This window comes from Chaetodon trifascialis, chromosome 18 (assembly GCF_039877785.1).
Source record: "Chaetodon trifascialis isolate fChaTrf1 chromosome 18, fChaTrf1.hap1, whole genome shotgun sequence".
Lineage (NCBI taxonomy): Eukaryota > Metazoa > Chordata > Actinopteri > Chaetodontiformes > Chaetodontidae > Chaetodon > Chaetodon trifascialis.
In genome coordinates, this window is record NC_092073.1 from 2565943 (window position 1) to 2588740 (window position 22798).

General features: G+C 38.9%; 1 protein-coding gene across 1 annotated transcript in view; it reads right to left on the reverse strand.

The window, feature by feature from the left end:
- LOC139346970 (phospholipid phosphatase-related protein type 4) overlaps nucleotides 1-21651 on the reverse strand; it is a 76585-nt gene extending 54934 nt beyond the window's left edge. Inside the window, exons 1-2 of the mRNA XM_070986370.1 lie at nucleotides 21150-21651; nucleotides 745-930 (exon numbers count right to left, since the gene is read on the reverse strand). Of these exons, the coding sequence (XP_070842471.1) occupies nucleotides 745-930; nucleotides 21150-21221 (258 nt within the window). The 5' untranslated portion in view covers nucleotides 21222-21651. The remainder of the gene's footprint in view (nucleotides 1-744; nucleotides 931-21149) is intronic.
- Between the last annotated feature and the right edge of the window lie 1147 nt (nucleotides 21652-22798).

The following is a 22798-nucleotide window of genomic DNA, read 5'->3' on the forward strand; positions in this document are numbered from 1 at the left end:
TGAACAATAATGTAGTGGATAAGGGAGGTAGATTCATTCCACCCTTCATTATAATCTCACTGTAAATAAACGTTCCTTTTCTTCCTAGTTCCTAGATTCTTCTTCTAAGGAAGTGATAACATGCTTGGTTGGCATACATATGTTTGCCGAGAAAGCCTGTCTGGCCTGAGGTAGACAGGATCATTCCTGGCCTGGAGAGGCCTGTCCTGCTGACCCACAGCTCAACTCAGACCTTCTGGATCTACTGTGTGAGGACAATTGCTGGTGTCCTTATATTAGAAGGAGTCCTTGCCAAAGGCAAAGGCTTTTTATACTGTGGGTGTGTATTTGTATTAAAACGTTACAATACTCCAGCTGAGTCTCCATGTACCCAGATGTGATAATTATTTTGGAAAACTGAGACAGGTATCAGACAATAAGATACAAATATATACTAGAGGTAAGTAATTTATAAAAAAAATGACTAATATGTGTACTACTACTACTGTATATACTGTATGTCTGTCTATATGTCTATATATCAGTATGACTATAGCTAGGTATCCTGGTATACATGAAGGCTGTTTCCACAGAAATGCAGCTGCCAAGCCATTGGCCATACAAAAACTGTAATGGTTTCATGTAAACCTCCCCCCCCCCCCCATGGTAAAGGGTGTATTTCATTGTGTGAAATCAGCATAAAATTAGGGTCATAGGTTTCTGTTTCATTGTTTTCTTTCTCAAATGTTGGTTTCCAAACCTTACCGTGATGGCGGGTCCGGCAAAGGCCAGGCTGAGCAACATCAGCAGGGGGATGACCTCATGGTTGGGGTCAATGTAGGGCAGGCTCAGGCTGCGGTCATGGCAGTTGAAGCCCGATTTCACTGGCTTGAACAAATCCGTCCACTCCAGAAAGTACAGACTGACCACAGACGATACCAGGATTGGCAGCTACCAATGGAGGAGAAGACAGAAAGACAAAAATATAAGGGAATTCAAAGTCATAAACAGCTGAAGGGACTGGTACAGATTCACAATGAATGACAATGAATAAATAAATAGCTGAACAGGCAGTGAATGCTGCACATGTCCTCATAACCCCAGGGTTCATTGACCATACTAATTTGATTTGATAATGAGAACGAAGGCATGGAAATTGTTTTCATGACCTGGGGGGTTGACGATGGGACTGAGGGTGAAGGAAGATGTCAGCTCAGCTCTAAACTGCTGTATGAATTCTCGTACTAATGTTTCTGTTCTGTTCTTCCCACAAGCTGTCTACCTCCGTGTGAGTGTCTCTCTGTTCTTCTCTCTCTGTATCTTTAGTTTTTCAGGCTTCCCTCTGCTGAACCATCAACCATGGGCGAACCTCTCTGTCTTGACAGTTAGGACCTCATTTAAATGTTTGTGACAGAGATCCAGCCTCTGTTCTTCTCTCCCTCTCCCTCTTTACAAGCTATCATGTCTCTTTCTCCCTTTGTGTGTTTGTCTGTCTCTCCTCTCTTTGTGAATGCCATGCCGTCTGTTCTGCATTTGTGTACATTGTCCTCCTTCCAGGTCTCCATGGTTGAGAGGAGGCAGAGTGGCTCAGGTTCTACCTACACAGCAACACCTGAAGATACTCAATGGACTTATGTTTTACAAACTATATGCTTTTATATCTGTATTCTGTATTTATTCATCAATATTTGTATATTTGCCATTGTAATTTTTTATTGGTCTTTTCTGTTAATGCAACATCTATTTCATATCTGCCCATACCAGGAGACAGATCTCACCTCCTTTCTCATCAGTTTTTTCTTATCCGAAATGAGGATCTAATGACAGAGGGTGTCGTCCACGTTTAATATGGCTAACTTCAGGGGCTCTATTTTCGATTCTGCCGCCGGCGCAGCGCACGTGCAGTGCAAAGTCAGGTCTGCTGCGCCGATGGGGCGTGGAGGCACAGACTTTGGTATTTTTGTCCACTGCGCCACTGGTGCATCTCCTCCCCCTTCTCATTTCAGTCAAACCCAGCGGCGCAACTTGGAAAGAGGGAGGGGAGGAGGCGTGGAGTGGGTTTGACCCAGCCAAGTGAAATTTTCACCAATCACAGCAGCTCCTCGTCTCACCTTTAAAAACACCGCTGGCGAGGCGCATGGCAAGTTTGGAGGATGACTGAGACCCCACAGGAAAGTGTCCGACGCCCAAACTTCAGGACACTGACATCACTCATGTCTCATGACATCCGTTTGTATTACTTTGCACACCCGTTTGTATATATTGTTTATTTTTTCTCAGTATATATATATTGTTTTATATTCTGTTCTATATTTTGTGGTATATTTTGTTTCTATATATATTCTCAATATAAATATTTTGTTTTTATATTTGCTTTTTATATATATAGTTCTCTCTCTTTTCTTTCTTTTCTAATTTTATTCTAATTCTATTCTTGTAAGGAGCACTGCAACAAAAACAATTTCCCCTCGGGGATAAATAAAGAATTTCTGATTCTGATTCTGATGTCTAAATATGAGGTCCTTAGATGGTAAATTTCAGCCTCCTGCTCATCCTCCTCAAAGCAATGATGTACTCCATCTTTGTAGATAACGTTAAGCATTACAATGATAACATTTGTATTTGGAATGAAATGACGTGGGTAATAGCGGACAACAATCATCATTTACGTTTCCATGTCTCTGTCTCTCTCTGTCTCTCGAGTGCTCTGAGATAGATGCAGTATATATGCTCTGTAGGATGCCACGGCTGTTTCTGGTTGGCACGGTGACGTCAATTGATTGGTTCACATCCCTGTTTCACCTGTGTACATTCAGTCAGGTTGAGTGACCATTACGCGTGCCGAACGCGCTTGCGATGTGGTCAGATGAGATGCTGATCAAAATATATAAATTTAGGTCTGACTGTATGTGCTGACACAGATAGTTGCATTGAATTGCGGCTGTTGCTAATTATTGATCGCAGTGAAATGCCAGACACTGTGGAAACCTGCCTGTGAGGTGTTGGTGACGTGAGCGCATATTTGATATGAAACATTAGTCAGGTAATTCTTTCTGGTAAAAGCCATCCACTAAACATATGAAAGTTATTACTGTAATGGCCATTTGTTAACCTCCATTTACACACACTTACATCAGACCAGTGATTCTTGCCATGATGAGGCAGAAACTTGCATGGAAAAGACTTTACTCTGTACCACATCAACATAACGGAAGGTGGAATTACTCATCTTAAAGTAACTTGCTTATGTACCTGAAAAACTGCTCAGTAACCAAAGCATCTGCAGCTGCTATGACCGATTGTCAGAGATGATTTATTCCCACATAACACTAAACTCTGAAATGAGATCCCACATTACATTACAGCAATAACTTACAACCACTGATTCCACTCACACATGCCATCTTACACCATTCAATATCTGTGTAGCTGTTCATGTTTTTCTGTTGTCTTGCTTTTGTTTTTATTTTGTAATTTAATCCTGTCTTTTATGTGCTGTAGAACAGGAACCTGCTGTAAAGCAGTTTTCATTGAGTCAGGCCAGTTTAAATGTAACATATTTTAACATCTATAATGTTACCTTGAATCTTGAGAATATTCCATCCATCCATTCATTTTCTATACTACATATCCCTTTTGGGGGTTGCGGGGGGGGTGCTGGAGCCTATCCCAGCCGTCAACGGGCGAGAGGGGGGGTACACCCTGGACCGGTCGCCAGTCGATCACAGGGCACATACACACAACCATTCACACTCACACTCACACCTAGGGGCAATTTTACAGTCACCAATCAACCTAATGAGCATGTTTTTGGTCTGTGGGAGGAAGCCGGAGTACCCGGAGAGAACCCATGCATGCACGGGAAGAACATGCAAACTTCACACAGAAAGGCCCGACCCGGAAATCAAACCGGCAACCTTGTTGCTGTGAGGCACGCACACTACATGCTGTGCCACCGTGCAGCCCCATCTTGAGAATATTGTATAACTTATATTGTGATCTGTTAAAACCATTTTAAGGTTTTTGCTGTGAAATAGAGAAATGTCTCATATTGCTGAAAGTCACTATTTGCTACCTGTAGTAAAAGATTACTAGAAAAGCCTTGCACATTTTCATTGACATGATGTTTGCACCAGGTTTTTTGACCCTTCTACATGCATGAAATCAAATAAGTTTTTCATAAAATCTTTGTGAAAGAACATAATGTATTTCTCTGATACCATGCGACTTTTAATACATTTAAAAATGACCAAAACCCACCTTAAAAATAAAGCACTTTATTCATAACCAATGAAATGGAAAAATACATTGAGTACATATAATGCAAAAAGGAGCAAAGCCATAAGTTTTATGTAAACTGTCCAGATCCTGTCCTCAATCAGTTTAAAGGGTTTCTGGCATGCTAAAGTGTCAGCTGGTACTGGAGCTCTCAGGTCAAAGTAGACATCCTGACATGTTCTGTGGATACTGACAATTCATGATGCTACTGGCTGCTGTGTTGTTGCTTGACTGAGGCATGACACCTGCCCTGTAATAACTGTTTTTTCATACCATGAGCAGAGTCTGGTGGGTCCAGAAACATTAATAAAATAAATATAATAAAATAAAATAGTAAATAAAATAAGTAAAATAAAATAAATAAAATAAAATAATAATAAATAAATTTGAAAATAAATAAATACATTTGTCTGACTGAAAGAGAGGCATGTAGGTGTGTGGTGATCACAGTATGACCATTGGAAACCAAAATGACAGAACAAAATGTGTGAAGTGACCTGCTCTTTGTGATCTAGGTTGATAGAGCAAACTATGTGTTTCATTTCATTTCTACTGACATTCAAATATTTTTCTTCAGGATCACTTCCAGAGTTTAGTTGATGAAAGTGTTGTGACATTTGGAAAGTTTATTTTAGTATTAGTATTTTAATTTTTTGAGCACTGAAACACGTTCTTTTTTCTTTTTTTTTTTTACATTGTCATATTCTCTGTTTCTGTAACTACTCTCAGTAATTGCACCTACCATGGTCTTTATGTAAAACCAAAGGGTTACACAGTGGAAGGCCTCCGTGGTGATGGCTCAGCTTCTCCACATCCCTGAAGACTGTCCTAGTGACAAGAACTGCCACTGAGCCTGGATTAACATTACAGAAAAGGTTCAAACACTGATGTAAACTGCATTAGTTTCAGCAAACTAACTGGCAACTCATATATACACACACTTACAGGGATATTTGAGTCAGTCACAACACGTCTGTCACCTCTGTCACAGCTGTGACAGACTCTGGAGGATCATAGGTAGCATCCAGCCATCCTCCTTTTCCTGCTCCTCCACCTCCTCCTTCTCCAGGTCCAGACAAGGTATCTTTGCTGCTGTGGATGTTAGAAAGACGTGAAGCTTTTTTATTTCTTTATGAACACGAAGCAATATGACATTACACACAGCAATTTTACATTTAAGTACAATTACTAAAGACTGCAACAGGCAACTGTTAAAGCTTTATCAAAAGCCGTCCTAGTAGATCAGGCTACAAACCAGTACTTCTGATGAGTCCTCTGCTGTCCTGGTTTGTCTCTGTGGTGGGTCAGTCTGGTAGTGATGTGTTGCCTATATGCAAGAAACAGTTTTAGTTTACTCCAAAATCATCTCAACAGCTACAAACAGTGCAGAAAATGACAGCAAATCAGCTCTACCAAGTATGGAGAAAAAATTGATTACACGGGACATTTGACTTTGACTGTAGCTTGTACATTTTACATAAATGCCTGGTGAAAAGAGCAACATTAGCTCACTTTGTGTTTGTAATGCAATACACACAATGTAAAACAAGACAAGAGACCTTGGACTGGTGACAGTATTTCTATGTGTATTTTACACTTGAACCACAGTGTGACTAAGTGTATCTGTGAAATAGGGCCACTACAGCTTTCTCTTGACTGTCCCTCAATTTTAAATACCCCAACACTGCTCCAGCATGTTAGCCTACAATAGACAATAGCCAGATTAGTCGTGCAACATGCTAACACCAAGTTCAACAGGCTAACATGCAAAATAAACAGTAAAGCAACATCAAAATGGCAAAACTTACCGCTCCCAAGTTTGAAGTTGGTATCGATCCATCCTTGAGCTTCATTAATCCTTTGGTCTCGCGCTCATTTAAAAAGTAATCTGAAGTAAAATGGTTTGTGCACAACTTTTCCAGTTGTTTAGCAGACATTTCCCTCAACAATAAAAGTACCCTCTCAGCTCTCGAGTCCTCTTAGGATTTAGAGGTGAAATTTTTCATAATAGGGTTTTTGTCTTGCAGTACTACATACGGCCACTGGGACAAACTCGCAGCATGTCTGACTTTGCACACACTTTATCCACCAGTCTTGTATCCATAGGGAACAACTGTGTATGTTGTGTGAGGCATCTTAAGAATGTACAGAAACAATTAAGAAAACAGTGTTGATTCATATGTTTGCATGAGCTTCTGTTAACTGGCATAGTTCTAAAGCATCAATTTATATTTTCTCTTTTTGCATGCATCAGGAATTCTTTTGATTCCTGAGTTAGAGTAACATTCATCCTTGACAGTCAATCAATCATGTTTTTGTATTGTAGAAACAAGACTGTGGTTTTACAACCTCCCATACAAAACAAAGTTACATAATGAGTAGAGAGATGGACTAAAATGGCACAACTGAGTCAAGTAAGCCTACCTACACATCAACAAGTGGCTGGTAATAACACTGCATATATCTTGGGGTAAATGTAATTACATAAAATTGCTCTTACATATCATTGAGACTTAAGAAAGAAATGGAAACTGACATACAGATGACTCCATTTTGCACACCTCTGCAGTCATGTTGTGTCAGAATTCCTTCCCAAATATTTGGGAGCCCCTCAGGCTCTGTGGTGTCCCATGAGTACCAGAGACAAGTGAGGTACATGTGTAGGCACAAAGCTCTTCTGTGATTGAAGGCAGTGGAGCATCCACAGAGGACTGCACTGAGGTGCATGTGTGGCCTACAGCATCATGGGCTTTATCATGCAGCTTAATACACTGATTCACTGGTACACAGTGCATGTTCACTCAGCTGATGAAGGGCGGCGTGATTAAGGAGGGCCTCACTAAGAGCCTAACAAAAGGAGATCTCTTCAAGTCAACACACTCCTGCTGGGAGATGAGCCACTGGTATACAAACACAGAACTACACAGAGACCTCTGCTTGCGAACTTTATTCCTTTTGTCTGACTCAGGTTTCTGCCAGCAGTTACTCACCAAAACAATAGTTTTCTTACCTTTCTGTCCTGGCTTTCTATCATTAGTATTTTTTTAACAGCGATCCTGCATTTCATGCTGAAGAACACCCATTGTTACACTATTTTGCTTCTTTTTGCTTAACAATGCCAGCATAATGCTGGCAGGTGTGTGACTTTAAGATTGCCTGCTGGCCAGAAGCAAAAGTTATGTGACATGTAACAGAACAGCGTCAGCATCCGCCGTGATGTAACATACGCACCGGGGTGTGGCATTGCTTTGGAGGATAAAGAGCTCAAAGACCCCGTTGTTTCCCCAATTCACAGACATTTTTGGTTGCTGTAGGTTAGCTGCTTGCTTCTTCTTCGAGGCAGCTGCTAAATGCTGCAAGCCCTTTTTTAAAATCCCACAGCGGTCTGTCACAGACTCAAAACATCATCAAAATGCCACACTCTTGTCCGGTCCTGCAAGCTCCCCCACTTTACAGAGACGGCAATTCGGCTATGTAACTTCCTCCACTATCAGGTCAACGGCGGAGCAACAATGGCCTCCTTTATGTGTTTGTATGATTTATACAATGAAACATTCTCTTTCCTTACAAAGAGGGAGATTTTATCCAGTTTTGAACCAATCAGTTTATTTAACCTAAACCTAACCTAAACCTAAACCTAAAAAAAATAATATATTAAGTGAGAGTCAATATGGTTTTCGGACAAATCGGTCTACTGCTCTGGCAATAATGGAAATAATAGAAGAAATTACAACAGCAATTGATAGAAGGAAATATACAATATTCATTGTATTCATTGACCTAAAGAAGGCATTCGATACAATAGATCACTCAATTTTATTTGCTAAGTTGAATACATATGGTGTGAGAGGAGTTGTTCTGAACTGGTTAACTAGCTATTTACATAATAGACAACAATATGTGCATTTTGCTGGTAATACATCTGAATGTTTGAAGATTGAATGCGGGGTCCCACAAGGTTCGGTTTTGGGGCCGAAACTTTTTATTTTATATATCAATGACATTTGTGATGTTTCTAAATTGTTACGGTTCGTTTTGTTTGCAGATGATACAAATTTCTTTTGTTCAGGAGATAATTTAAAAACATTATCTAAAAATATTGAAAGTGAAATGGTGAAACTTAAAATTTGGTTTGATGTAAATAAGTTATCGTTAAATTTGATAAAAACTAAGTTTATGGTTTTTGCTAAAAGAAGCAAAGATGAAGTTTCATTATCCATTAATGGAGTTAATATTGAGAAGGTATCAGAGTTGAAGTTTTTGGGAATCACACTGGATGAAAATCTGACATGGAAATCGCATGTATCATATGTTAAAAAAAAGTTGTCAAGGAATATTTTTATATTGAATAAAGTAAAGTATGTTTTAGATTACAAAACAATGATAATGTTGTATTGCTCACTTATACTGCCTTATTTGAGTTATTGTGCAGAAGTGTGGGGTAATACATATACAAACAATATAATGCCTTTGTTCTTATTGCAGAAAAGAGCAATCCAAATCATTCACAAAGTTAAATTTGGAGAACATACCAATAGTTTATTTATTAAATCAGGGTTATTGAAACTTTCAGAGATAATAGAACTCCAGACGTTATTAATTATGTTTAAAGCCAGAAACAGAGTTTTACCAGAAAATCTGCAAAAGCTGTTTGTGTTTACTTCAGAAGATGAAAATTTCATAGAAGAAGATTTGATTTTAAGCACCAAGTTGCTCGGACTACTTTGAAACAGATGTGTATTTCGGTTGTTGGTGTAAGAATATGGAATTCCCAAGTACAAGATTTAAAAGGTTGTACAGATATTTATAGATTTAAAAAAAATTTACAAATGCAGAAAAAATTGCTAATATGTATGTGAAACTTAAACTGGATATTAATGATAAATTGTTTTGAGCATGTAAAATTTACTTGTATTTTTTTTTGGGTTCGTTTTTGTTTTGCTGTTATAATCAAAGTGTTGATGGTGTAGGCTATTGAAAATCAATTGTATGTGAGGTCAGACCATCTTTTTTTTCTTTTTTTTTTTTATTTAATTTGTTCAAGTAGGGGGCAGACAAATATAAGAATTGTTTTCTTCTTGCTGCTCCTTTCCAATCATGGAGGTGTTGAATTGAAAATGTAAAGTGCATTTATGTACAAATTATGTTGTCCACTTTCATGAAAGGAAAAAATAAATAAATAAAAATAAAATAAAATAATAATAAAACCTCAGAGTAATTACAGAATCTGGTGAGACAGGGAGACATGCAGACAGTGGGCAAGAATTAGAATTGCCAATCAGAATCTTACTAAACATTGAGCCTTTTTCTTCTTTGTTGGACTTTTCAGCACAAATGAATCCATATACAAACAGTTGGTTTTAGACCGGAACCAGCAACATTTAACTGTTCTTGCACACAGTGGTTACTGACCAGCGGTTCAGTGTGATGTCTACGGTATTTAGTCAGTTAAAAGGTTTATGCACCTTACTGACAGTCAAGAAGTTGTGTAAGTTAGTGCAAACGGTGTTTATGTGTGGTTTGCCCAGATTTCAGTTAAGGGTTCCCTGTGCAGTTGGTAAATAAAGTTTCTATTCATATTCAGTATTTTGCACCAAAACACACTGTGTGTATCCTTAAGGACACTTTGAATGTACTTCCTTCCTCATTTAAAATTTGCAATGCCAATTCTTTGAGCATTTTATCTTCGATCTTTCTGTTCACATCTAGGTTTTCTAGTCTTCTTCTCTGTCTTTGTTGCTGCAGTGCTAAGTTTGTTTTGTGTTACGGGAGATCAGTGAAATAGTGTCAAACCAGTGGCATGACTATGACTGTGTTGCTTGTGTTCTCATGCTTGTACACAAAATGGATAAAAGAGGGACCCGCTCATAAAGCACAGTTCCGTAGCATTATTACAATAGAGGTCAGTCCACCGGATAAATTAAATTGCCATCTGAGAACATGGTAACATCACATAAAAGCAGAACTCCTCTAATTCCTGCATCCATTTTATGTTTTGCTGAAAGTCCATCTCCTCACTCTGAACACTGCTGTCTTGAAGGATACACTGGTTTGTGTTTACTTATTTTTTGGATATTTCACAGAAAAAAAATCATATCGAAAATGTCATCACATCACACATTTTTTGTTAGAATTAGGAAGCTTTGTGAATATGGCCACAAATGTATTTGTAAAGAATGGAACTCTGCAGAACTCATCATTTTCAAAGATCAGTTCTCTGAACCTTTTAACAAAATGCTGAACTTCAATTTAGAATTAGAATTAACAAATATATTTCATATATTTTCCAAATGCATTGAGCCCAAAAGGTATCACGGTGCATTTCTTTAAAAATCGTGTAATTTTAGCAATTCAGAATTAATAATTTCAAATAATGAGAATGAGATTCATTAACTGATAATTCAGTTATTTGAAGGAATAATGGTATAGGATTCTACTCATTAATAATTTAATAAAATCAACAGAACATCGTATGTCTAAGAAATGTCACAGATAACACAGCATTGTGCTTAAAATTAGAAAATTTCAGCTCATGTTGATCTGATGAAACCTTGGGTTACGAGTGATATGTTGTGTGTATTATACCTGGACAAAGTCATATAGATATATTGCACAGAATAAGCCATTTCCCTAGATAAGAAACCTTTTACAATGCAGACAGGGTTGGAGGATAGATAAGGTTGTTGATCTATTCAACAAAAAAAAACGATTTGAGTAATTCACAGATAACAATTTCCCCTATTCATGCATCTTGCTGAAGGTACATCCGGTGCACGCTGCCTGCCCGAGCAGCATATGTGTCACTGAACCTCTTGCTTTTCATTTTGGTGCCTATGTTAACAGGCTAAACACACAGCAAACAGTATGTGAGCAGCTGCAGTGGCGCTTCGGCGTGCCACCTATTTTTTCCATGTGATGAGCCTGGTTCTCGCCAAAAACAGACAGTGAAAATTATGTCTTTGTGTCATATTGACATCACACCAGTAACATTACACTTTTTCAGGACAGGTAGTAGCAGCACTGCAGCAGCAACTCTGTCTGTGGTCTGAGAGCCAGGTCAGTGAGGTAGCACTTGCTCATAGGTACAGGCAGGCAAGACTGGTCGAATGCACTGCTGAAAACTGTTAAGCTTGAAAAAGCCATTTACACTAATAAAGGACCTCTGGACAATTATAATGCTCTATAGCCACCCTTCTTGCATCTGTGTCCTGGAGACTGAGAAACATTTAGTACAAGAACTTTTTCTTACCTGTTCAGACTTACTTCTTATTACAATTTTGTGTGTCTGTAAGTGTTTTGTATTTGATTTGTCAGTTGTATAAAAATACAGGTTACTGCATTTACGGTAATTAATTAGCTATTAAAAACAAAATTTTTCATGATTGCTTGGTCTATAAAATGTTTTTAAAAAATCTGCTTCAAGTTTGCAGATATCATCAAATTGCTTGTTTCTTACTTTCCTTGCGAGGCAGCTGGACACAAGATCATGCAAAACAAGAATACATTATACCAGAGTTACATTAGAAATAGAGAGTATTTCTTAATTGAACGTCATGTGTTACCATGTGCGTCCACTGTTGCCTGGATGTTGAGGGTAAAAAGAACAATTATTTTACAGCTAATGCCTGTTGGGCTTTGATACTCAGGAAAACTGTAAAGGGACATCTGGAACCTGAACCAGCACACTAATCCTCACTAAAGAAAACAACGTGTGAGCCACAAAATAGCAAAAGGAGAGTAAAGAGAGATCTAACAGTTTCCTTTAAGATGAAATGATGTGTTGTATTTTTTTTTTTTTTTTTTTTGGCTCCTTTAAAGACGCTAATAAGATGTCGTGAATTATTTATTGGATCTTGAATGGATGAATAAATGCATGAAACAACATGCATGAAGTAAGCATCTTGCTCGTGTGTTCCATAATGAAAACAGCTCATGCAGCCCTCACTGTCAGCCTCCCTCACCTCTCGTCCAGCATTTCAGTTTGTGGGGATGAGAAATATAGGTCAACAGCATTGGCACTCGCACTGCACATGCTCTGCAGAGGAAGCAGCAGAATACTGTACTCTCTGGACTTCAAAGTAGATTTCTGCAGGATATTTTATGTCACATCCTGTTATTTTGAAAGTGCGGTGTGATTTGCTCAGGCCAGTAGCAGCTAATCATATTTGACACGCTTCAGTTCTCCACACATACTTAGGGTTCCTTTAATTTAATGGTGAAACTAAGTACTGTACAGAAAGTACCATCTCATTCACCATCTCATCAAGATTTATGCATGTGCTATTCAAATCACTGCAAACAACATTAAACTGTCAGGAATGATTTTATACAGAAAATAGCGTATCAAGCATAACATGAATAAATTATGCATGTTGCACACACTATCTCTTGCCCTAATAGTGGCCGGGCCGGCAGAGTGTGATGTCAGTTTATCGGTCGGTCTGCTAGTCTGTCTGTCCAACAGGTAGTAGTGGATTTGGAGTGGATATTCGTGGTCCCTGTAGCAAGATGCGTCATGATTTGATGACCTCTTGACCTCTGGCCAAGGACTCACCAAAAATCTGTTTGGCTGTAGAGATTATTGGTTAGTCACCAATAAGTCAAAATTCCCATTTGCTCTATGACATCTGTTAAACTTTTGCTGACCTCCTAATCATTCCTAAGCTAAGCTTCCTATTTGTGTTCCTTGGTGTCTAGGATCTTTTGCCTGTTTAGTTACTCATTGTAAATAAGGCCTCTCCCTCAATGTATTTCCAATTTTAAATAAAGGTAGAATGAATTAGTGAGTTCCTCTTGTCTGGGGCTTCTGAAAGTATTTAAGTTTAAGGTTGAAGCTTCAATTTATTCACCCATAAAAACATAAAAATTCTGTCATCCTGATCTACCAACACTGATTACCAAAACACATAATTGAATACCCATAAAATAACACCAGAAATAAAAACACAACCACACTCACTTAAAATTGGCCTTGTGCCATACAACACTCCTCTGAAGGTATTCCTGATGATAATCCCTCTACTGGCTCCCATGTGTTCCTGGCTGCCCCTCAGTGATTACAGTGATGAGAGAACAGGAACGAGACAGTGCAGTTTGAATAATAGATGTATAAAAATGGAAAGCAGGCTCCAGTGGGCTTTGGCTGGCAGTTATTTTGGTGGGTGCTGGGCCAACAGTACTGACAGTCATTGCGCTTTCTCAGTGGGTTGAGGTGTCCAAGTGGTAACAATTCAAGTCTCTCAGTAGAAAACTGAATGTGTTATAAAGTGGAATCAATCAACACATGGATATTTGGATAAAATGGAAGGAAATATGTTCTACGAAAAGTGATTTGTAAACTGGCACCATTTAAAACTTCACTGGCCAACTTGGTTAACTGAAAATCTGATTGTACCAAGAAAAGCATCAGTATCTAGAAATCCTGATATCGATTTGGATCCACTGTGGATTTAGAAGTCTTTCTGATGTGCCATGTCGGCTTTAGATACAGCAGTGAGTGTTTAAAAGGGATATCTTTTTTAAAGAACCCTTATTTTAGCTAACAATACATATGGCAGGCAAAGTTTTTAAAGTAAGGACATAAGGCTTGTGAACAGATAATGTTGCACAGATAGCTGCCCTCAGTAGCATTAATTCCATCACGTTTGGATAAATATTTTATATTATCATTTACTACTCCAGTAAATAGTGCTGACCGATAAATCATATTTTCATCATCATATGAAAACACGCAATAAACACGCAATAAAAGAACATCATTTCATTTCACCTGCACCCATCAAGGGATCCAACATTAACAACAACAAATGCCAAATGTGGGTAGATTTTACATTTGTAAAGTAAATCTCGGAGAACTAGCCACTATCTAAACAGGCATGTAATAAAAGCTATTATTATTTGTATAGCTGCTTTGCTGTCTGTGTTGGAGTATGCTCATTCAAGCACACACAGGGGCAGGATACGACTTCATGGTGCATTCAGTTGCGCCTAATAAACTCTGTAGTGTATATCGCTTCATAGAGCAAAGCACATGGGCACCAACAGTGACTTCATAGTGCATTCATGTGCACCTCCAAAACACAGAAATCTATACTTGAATGCCCATGAAAGGTGTTTATTTTCTTTCTTTTGATGGAAAACATAGGCCTACATCTGACAAGACTTTCTTGTTCTTTCACTACAGCATTTATATGAATTAGATGCTGGATTAAAAATTCTACACAAAACAAAAAGGATCTTATCAAATGGTTATCAACAAATTCAAACACGTTATTGTACAAAATGTCGATAAGTATATCTGTCCTAATTTGCAAATTGTTTTACTGCAATGCTTTTTAATAATTACATACTAAATACGCATTCATTTTGACATTTTAAAACATATGCCTAGCTGGTGGATTTTCTAACTCTAGCTGATAAATGTAGCGGAGTACATACTATATTTCTCTCTGAAATGTACTGGAGCATGATTATAAAGCAACAGAATGAAAACAAGTAAAGGATAAGTACCTCAAATGTGCACTTAAGAACAGTACTGGAGTAAATGTGCTACTTATAGTTCATCACTGACACATAGTGGAAAAGAACTTCTGATGGACACAAATCAAGAAAGACATGCAGAGCAGAGCAAAACATGAACATACAGTAGGCAGCTGTTGGACAGAAGTGAGAGAGAACATGTTTCAAGCTTAATGCCCTGCCTCAGGCTGAGATGCTGTATATCTGCCTTCATGGGCAACAAATCAGGTGCTTCTGACTGACTCTGACATTACTATTAGTTGACTATTTTAGTGAGGGACTGGTTTTACTAACTGAATGTCTGCCTGCCTTTACTGGCTGATCTTACAGTGACAGTGATGAGAGAATCTTCTACAGGCTCATAGAACAAACAGTGTAGTCAGAATGAAGGAATATGAGAGTGATAAACCAGAGCAGAATGTCTTAGTATTCCTTACGCTCTCTTTCTCTGAAAAGTCTTGGCTCCTCTGGGAGAGGTCAGCTCAGCAGAGATGCTCCATTGCCCCACATCTGCTAACACTCACGGCCAGCCAGCTCTCTGTGTCTCATTCTCTTTGCCTTGCCTTCATTACCTCAGTTTCTGTCACACGCAAAGGCCCTATCTGTGTCACATATTGCACTGTTCTATCTCACTATCAGCTTCTTTTCTTTCATGCTGACTGGATCTCTGGCAATGTCCTTCCTTTTTCCCCCCATTTATCTGCCAGTACTCAGATCATCTGATATGGATTTTCAAAGCCTGATAAGATGGTGAAAGTTTTGGATCAAAACCGCAAATGAAAAGCATTGTATAAGCTGACTGTAATTTACAGTTTTCACCTAAAGATTTGACTCTGGAGAACCTTTAATAAATTCAACCAGGTCAGACACATACAGGAACAATCACCACACTATGAGGGTATCACTCGATGCTGGAGTGTTCAGTCCAAGACTAAAAATGACACTTTCTTCTTCTGCTTATCTGCCTCTAAATAATCTTAATAGCATCAAATATAGGCTCCATGTTTTGAACATTTTCTTTTTCTGCACAGCTGGGGTTATTGAAAATGCAGAAGCATTTGACGTCAATAATTGCAATCCATCCATCCATGCATTTTCTATACCGCCTATCCCTTTCGGGGTTGCGGGGGGGCTGGAGCCTATCCCAGCTAACCAGTCAACGGGCAAGAGGCGGGGTACACCCTGGACCAGTCGACAGTCGATCGCAGGGCAACACACAACCATTCACACTCACACTCACACCTAGGGCCAATTTTAGAGTCACCAATTAACCTAATGAGCATGTTTTTGGTCTGTGGGAGGAAGCCAGAGTGCCCAGAGAGAACCCACGCATGCACGGGAAGAACATGCAAACTTCACACAGAAAGGCCCGACCCGGGGATCGAAACGGCAACCTCCTTGCTGTGAGGCACGCGCACTACCTGCTCTTGCAATCAACATTCTGAACTAATATCTTCCGAGGATAATCCAAACAACCTACAAGATGAAATCTGTGAGGTTTACGGTGAAACTGACAGCAAGTAGGTGCGTCTACAAGCATTGCCATCACTTTGTATAACCATCTTGATTATGGGTCATACTTTTGATGTCAGTTATTTACAGGAACATCATAACCAATAAGTAAAACAAGTAAATATTTACAACAGTAAACATCATTGTGCTGCACTTCAGAAGAGTGGAATACAACCAAATCTGATGCACGCATTGCTTGGATCACCATAGTAACACACACAGAGTGAACCAAAGCCTACAGGTTATATTGCTCAGAAGGAACAGGACTTTTGACATTTTGACTGATAGTAAGACGTACCAATGGGTTCCCAAATATTCCTCACTCAAACAGAGAAATGTAATGTTGCCAAAGTGCTGTACACTGCATAAAGAATGCACTGTCGTTTCAGCTCTTAGTTTGTGTTCTGATTAACCTCACTGAGTCTTCCCTAATGACAGCGGTGTAATTACCAGCTGGATGGAGCTGGGAATGCTGAGGGTACCTTTGTTGGGGTTACTTATGGTCATATATTAACAAGTTGATGCAGGAATTACTTGGAATTGGAATTGGAATTATTTGGTGAAAAAAACGAAATTTTCCAGATCTTTCACACTGATCCTAGAACTCCCTGGAGAGTTCCACTTATTGGTCGTTCTTGTTAAGCTATTTGTTCTGAGAACAGGAAAGTCATTGTGCCTCCTGCAAGAACCACCATATGAACGTATTTTTTCTTAAGTAATTTTCTCATATTTAGAATATTCTCTTAGGGATGAACTAAACTGACATGTGGACCGGACCTGTTTTAAGTTTTTACTGTTTTAAGTCAGAAACAGATAGCCTGCCTTTCTCCAAAGGGGGAAAAACACTTTTGTGACTTCGTTATAAAGTCATATTCTGAAGGAATAAGCTTAAGGAATAAGCTTGTGTTACCAACTAATTTCTTCTTTTTTAAGAACAATATGAATATATGAATACATTTCTTCTCTGCTACAGCTGCTGATCTGACACTTTTCTTTTGTTCCATTCTCACATGGTTCATGATGACTTTTTCGTGTGATTTTGTTTTTTCTCTGTAATGGATTTGACTTGAAATGTGCCGACTCGACTCACTTTCGGTCTTGGGCTGTCATCCACTAAAAGTATTTTGATTATTTTACAAAATAATACAAAACCAGAGTTTCTATTGTAATTGCTGTTTTTTCCCCACAATAGAATTAAAATTTTCACAATCAAATGTCAGGATGTTTTTTTACAATTCGAATATATATTCAGCTTTAGAATATTCCTGGACAGCCCTACTGCCAGGTACTTTTCTTTACTTTTTTTTCTGCAGATACTACCTCTCAATGTAGGCAGGATTCTTAGCTCACTTCACTTTTCCAGCAGTTGGGAAACAACACATGGGACTGGGTGATGATTCAAGTGATGATTCTCTGACCAATCAGTGGTCTCCAGTGTTTTCACGTCATCTTTTAGTCTCAGCTCAGCTCACTTGGAACCTTCACTAAGATTATGTGACATGGATGTGACAAACAAATCTTTAAAAGGGAAAAGAGTGAACTGATTGAACAAATGAGACTCAATGATTATTTTGTTATTACTTTCATACCATGACATTACATTAATTGACATAATATCTGACATTTCTTGTTTTCAGTTAGCTGACAGAATAGTCACAGCTTTCGGCAACAAATAATTCACGATTGATATATTTATTAATTTGTCAAAAGCTTTTATAGATCATACTATATTATCAGATATTGGTATTGGTATTGAACTTAACTGGTGTAAAAACTCCCTGCAAGAAATAATATGTAATTTGTAAAGAAACCAACTCATCATACCATCACATACAGTGTGGGTTTCCACAAGGTTCAATTCTAGGTCCTCTTTTATTTCTTCTATACCTCAAGTTGCATTTAATATTAAACATTTGTGCATTTTATATGCTGAAGATACCAATATTTTCTTTCAGATAAAGATGAATATAGGTTTATAACTTGCACGAACAATGTTCTTGATAGGATGGATATCTGGTACAAATGCAATAAATTATCCTTTAATATGAAAAACTAATGCTTATACAAGTTTAAAAATAGAGCCCCGTCAGATCATCTTTACCTTCCTCTCATGGCTAATAATGCACTTGAATATGTAAAATGCTCACTAATTCTAGCTCGAATGCTCAACATCAATAAACTTCAGATAGGTACTTTAGTATTTCGATTTCTTAATAATTTACTTCCCTTTTCCTTTCACAGAGTCTTTGTAACTAGGTCTCAAATTCACTGTTGTCACACCAGATCTGCTGATGCTTATAGTCAGTTGTACAGAGCTAGCCATGGCCAGTTTTCAGTTAGTAACAGAGGTCCACTCATATGGAACAGCTTGTCTGCTTCATTTTGCAGTCACACCTCACTTTTTGACTTTTACAAAAGATCTTAAACAACTTCTCTTAAGGAAGTACAGCACAATGCAAATGAGGCATGTAAAACTTGCTTTTATCTCTTTTTTCTTTAACTCTTTATTTCCAGTATTTCTTGTTTGAACATTGTTTTTTCTTCTCTTCTTTGGATATTTTAAAAGTACTTATATCTGTAAATTTGTGGCAAGCAAACCCAGCTCTCTTTAATTTCAGTGTTAGGTGTGTTCCTTTTACAAGCCACAGAGTTTTTTTCATTTCACCTGTGCATTTTTTGTTGTTGTATTTTTCTTGTTTTTTTTGTTTGTTTACATTTTATGCACAAATAAAGAACAAAATAACTGTTGACGCTTTGTTTGCTGCACTGAAAGAAGGCAGAGTGCTCTATTTGAGAAATCACATCTGATGTGCAACTCTTGTAAGACAGCTGTAATATCAGACTGACTGACAGACAGACGGACGGACGGACGGACGGACACGATAGATAGATAGATAGATAGATAGATAGATAGATAGATAGATAGATAGATAGATAGATAGATAGATAGATAGATAGATAGATAGATACTTATTTGGCTTGGACTCTACAAAACTGGCCCCATTAACGCATATGGGCACACAACACCAGCAAATATAACATATTAAAGAGTACACAAAAATGCTCCACAGATAATACAAAAGTACAAATACCAAAACACACCCTGAGGCTCCAATCAGACATCACTCAATTACATTTAGGTCTGTGTGAGATCTGCTTTTCCTTTTTCTGACTCAGAAGCTATCAGCATTAAGAGTGCATATGGCATTTGAACAGCCATGAGTTCTGACTGCAGAGGAAAAGGGAAGAGGGACACATCATAGTTTGCATGTTCTGATGTACCCTCCTTGTCTATTGTGGGAGTCACAGCTGACAGGAGAGCAGGATAGGATTGAGCTGAACGGGCCACCATCTCCACTCTCTGTGCACCGGCCACTGAAACACACACTCGGGAATGAGTCTGAGTGGGCCTAATTATGCTCAAATGCTGCAGTTCACTGAATAGAATTAACTTTAAGCATTGACCTAGTTTAAATGCTTCCTGCTGTTTGTAAAAATAGAGGCCAAGAAATCCCTCAGTGAACAGCATCTTTAGCAATTTGTAAAGCTCTAGGCTGACATTTCTTGTTCATTGTAATTGTAGTGAGAGTGCATTGAAATGTAAATGAAAGATTCTGAAAACAAAACCAAATCAAGGGAATCCCCTGGCCAAGTCACCGCTGCAAGAGAAATCCATAGGAATGATGCAGTCATCCCAACAGCATCCATCATAACTGTAAAATACTTGATGTCAGTTTGATTAGAGAGCCATGGGCCAGTGGTGAACTAGAGCATGCATAAAGTGCACAGCAGGGGAACAAGTGACAGTCACCACAACCTCCATGCAATCTGTACTCCACTGTTTGAAGCCTTCAATCCATTAGACTTATTCTTATTAAATAAGCATTTTCAACCCGATATTCTTAAAAATACAATGCAAAACATCATCATCAAGAGTCTGGTTGGCCCCATATTGAAAGACACTGTTGCCACTAAGAAATCCTTCCATCCACATCTATCATGGCTACACTACCCTGTCATATTTAAAGCCACTTGACAGTGTGAGTCTGCCATTCTGTTCGTCTAAATTTCCTCATCATGTTTGCATTATGCCTGTGCTGTACATGTTAATCTACTTAGTCTATTTGTGTGTAAAATCATTTGTTGGTGTGGCAGCAATTTTCACAATGTGCACTGCATTGCAAATATGATTTAATGGTCAAAATATGTGTCTGAATCTGTGATTGCAAGGTCGTCTGTTGCATCTGTTGGAGTGTTGTTCATTATCGTGTGTGTGTGTGTGTGTGTGTGTGTGTGTGTGTGTGTGTGTGTGTGTGTGTGTGTGTGTGTGTGTGTGTGTCCTGTGCTTTCTTCCCTCAAGAGAGACTTACTCTGTAGGCCGATATGTTATATGTGGAGACAGCCAATTTCAGGTTGTTTGGGAAATGGAAATATCAATGAACACAAAAGCAACATGTAAGAAATCCAAAAAGCAGCAATGCATTTCTTCAGAAAATAATCAATCAAGTCATTTATTTACATTATGGATACAGGTGGCTACACGGTATCCTACAAATAGCCTACCAGATGAATGATTAAACATATTCAGGCTTCTGTTGGAGGAAAATCACCTCGACGCACGACATTGCATTTGCTGAGTACAGTGTTGCGTTTTAATACTGGCTCCGTTCTTTTTGACCTACATATCTAAATAGTATCAATCATGTTCAGATGATCGTCATGGGAAGCCCACTTTCATTTGGGGTGATCTTTAGTAATGGATCTTTGGTGACCACATCAGACTACACGCTCAATCAGCTGTAGTGTTGTCAGATCGGGATACAGACGCTGCTCTGAATGAGAAGCATGCACCATCAACCCACCTCTACAAAATAGAAACAGGGCAGCAGGCTGACACTGTCTTTGGTCAGGATCCCCTTCACTCTCGCAGACATGGTCAGGCCTCCAAATATCCAAACTGATCCAAGATGTGACGACGGAAGAATGGCTGAGCTGTGTCGGGATCAGGAGCGCTCCATGCCTCTGTGTGCAGCAGGATGCTCAGGACAACAGCCGGTTTGTATCCAGCCCAGACTCCCTATACCCACACCTCCTTTATCTCTGCTCGTCACAGGCTCGGGGCTTGATTCTGTGCATGTCTCCCGATGAGCTGTCAGGTAGAAAACGAAGCCACACAGACGGAGGAAGGAGGAGGGGAAGAGGGAGAGGGAGAGAAGCGCAGGCGCACTGCTGACACTCACAGTGGATGGATCAAACCGAGTCTGCACGCAGAAGTGTCAGTTTCACACAAAACACAACGATTTTAGCAGTGAGCCTACATCCTGTCAGCGCGTTCTGGCACAGGATGGCACACATGCAGGTATCATGACATCATTGTGATGTCATCCCATATCCGCTGGCCTCTGTCACGACCAGGTAATCTCTTCTGAGTTCCACTATACCAGCAGTCGTTATTTGTGATTGCTGCGCGGCAGAGATGAAAACGGTCGTATTTGGCACTAAGGTTCCCTTCTGGGTTCCCCTCGTCTTCAACAGTGAGGTCAGTAGCGCCACCATGCAGCCACATACAGGCCAGTGTCTGAAAGATGCAGTTTCTATTTCCTCCTATGTGTGAATGTGAAAAAAATGTCTGGACAATGTCTTTTGACTAGCAAAAATAAATAAATAAATAAATAAATAAATAAATAAATAAATAAATAATCAGCATGTCTGTAAATGTGGCAGTTATAGCCAGTTGGCTAATTTTCAATCGCAGTCTTTTGCCAACATGTTGTAAAACCAATGAAGTGACAGATTAATAAATAAAAAATGTAAGACAATAAAATTCTAGAATGACAACAAAAGCAACACAATCAACAGGCAAAGGACAGGATAGGACAGAGGACAGAAAAGGACAGAAATCATGTAGAGCAACGGGAAGAAGCAAAACACTGAGGCAGCAATACAATGAGCACATGCACTATTCAGCACATGCAGCCATTCAAAGCAGTGCTGCAGACAACAGACAGGACAACAGACAGCCCACTGACAGTATCACTGACTTCTGGATATGATGATATATATGATGTGGTTTGATCAGTCTATTCTACAGTGTAGAAATGTAGATATCTACAGGAGTGCCTCAATGCTGATCAGATTCCACACAAATATTTGTGAGCATGTCATTACTATATTAAACTTAGCAGCATCTGTATTAAAAAACAAAACAAAACTATATGATGGTTTGTAAAATAATATTTTGAACTTAAAGTTTCGACTGTGTGCGAGCTGTGATGAGAGAAACCATCATCATGAAGTCTGTGGTAGAGTCTGAGGTTTAACATCTCAGCTTTGACACACTAGCTGCCTCCCAAGGTTTCTTTGCACTGCTCTATGACTGCTGACCTTGTAAATGGATGCCACATACACAGTAGGTGTGTGTGTGTGTGTGTGTGTGTGTGTGTGTGTGTGTGTGTGTGTGTGTGTGTGTGAATACGACTCTTGTTACTGCTGTTGTAACAGCCACAGATAG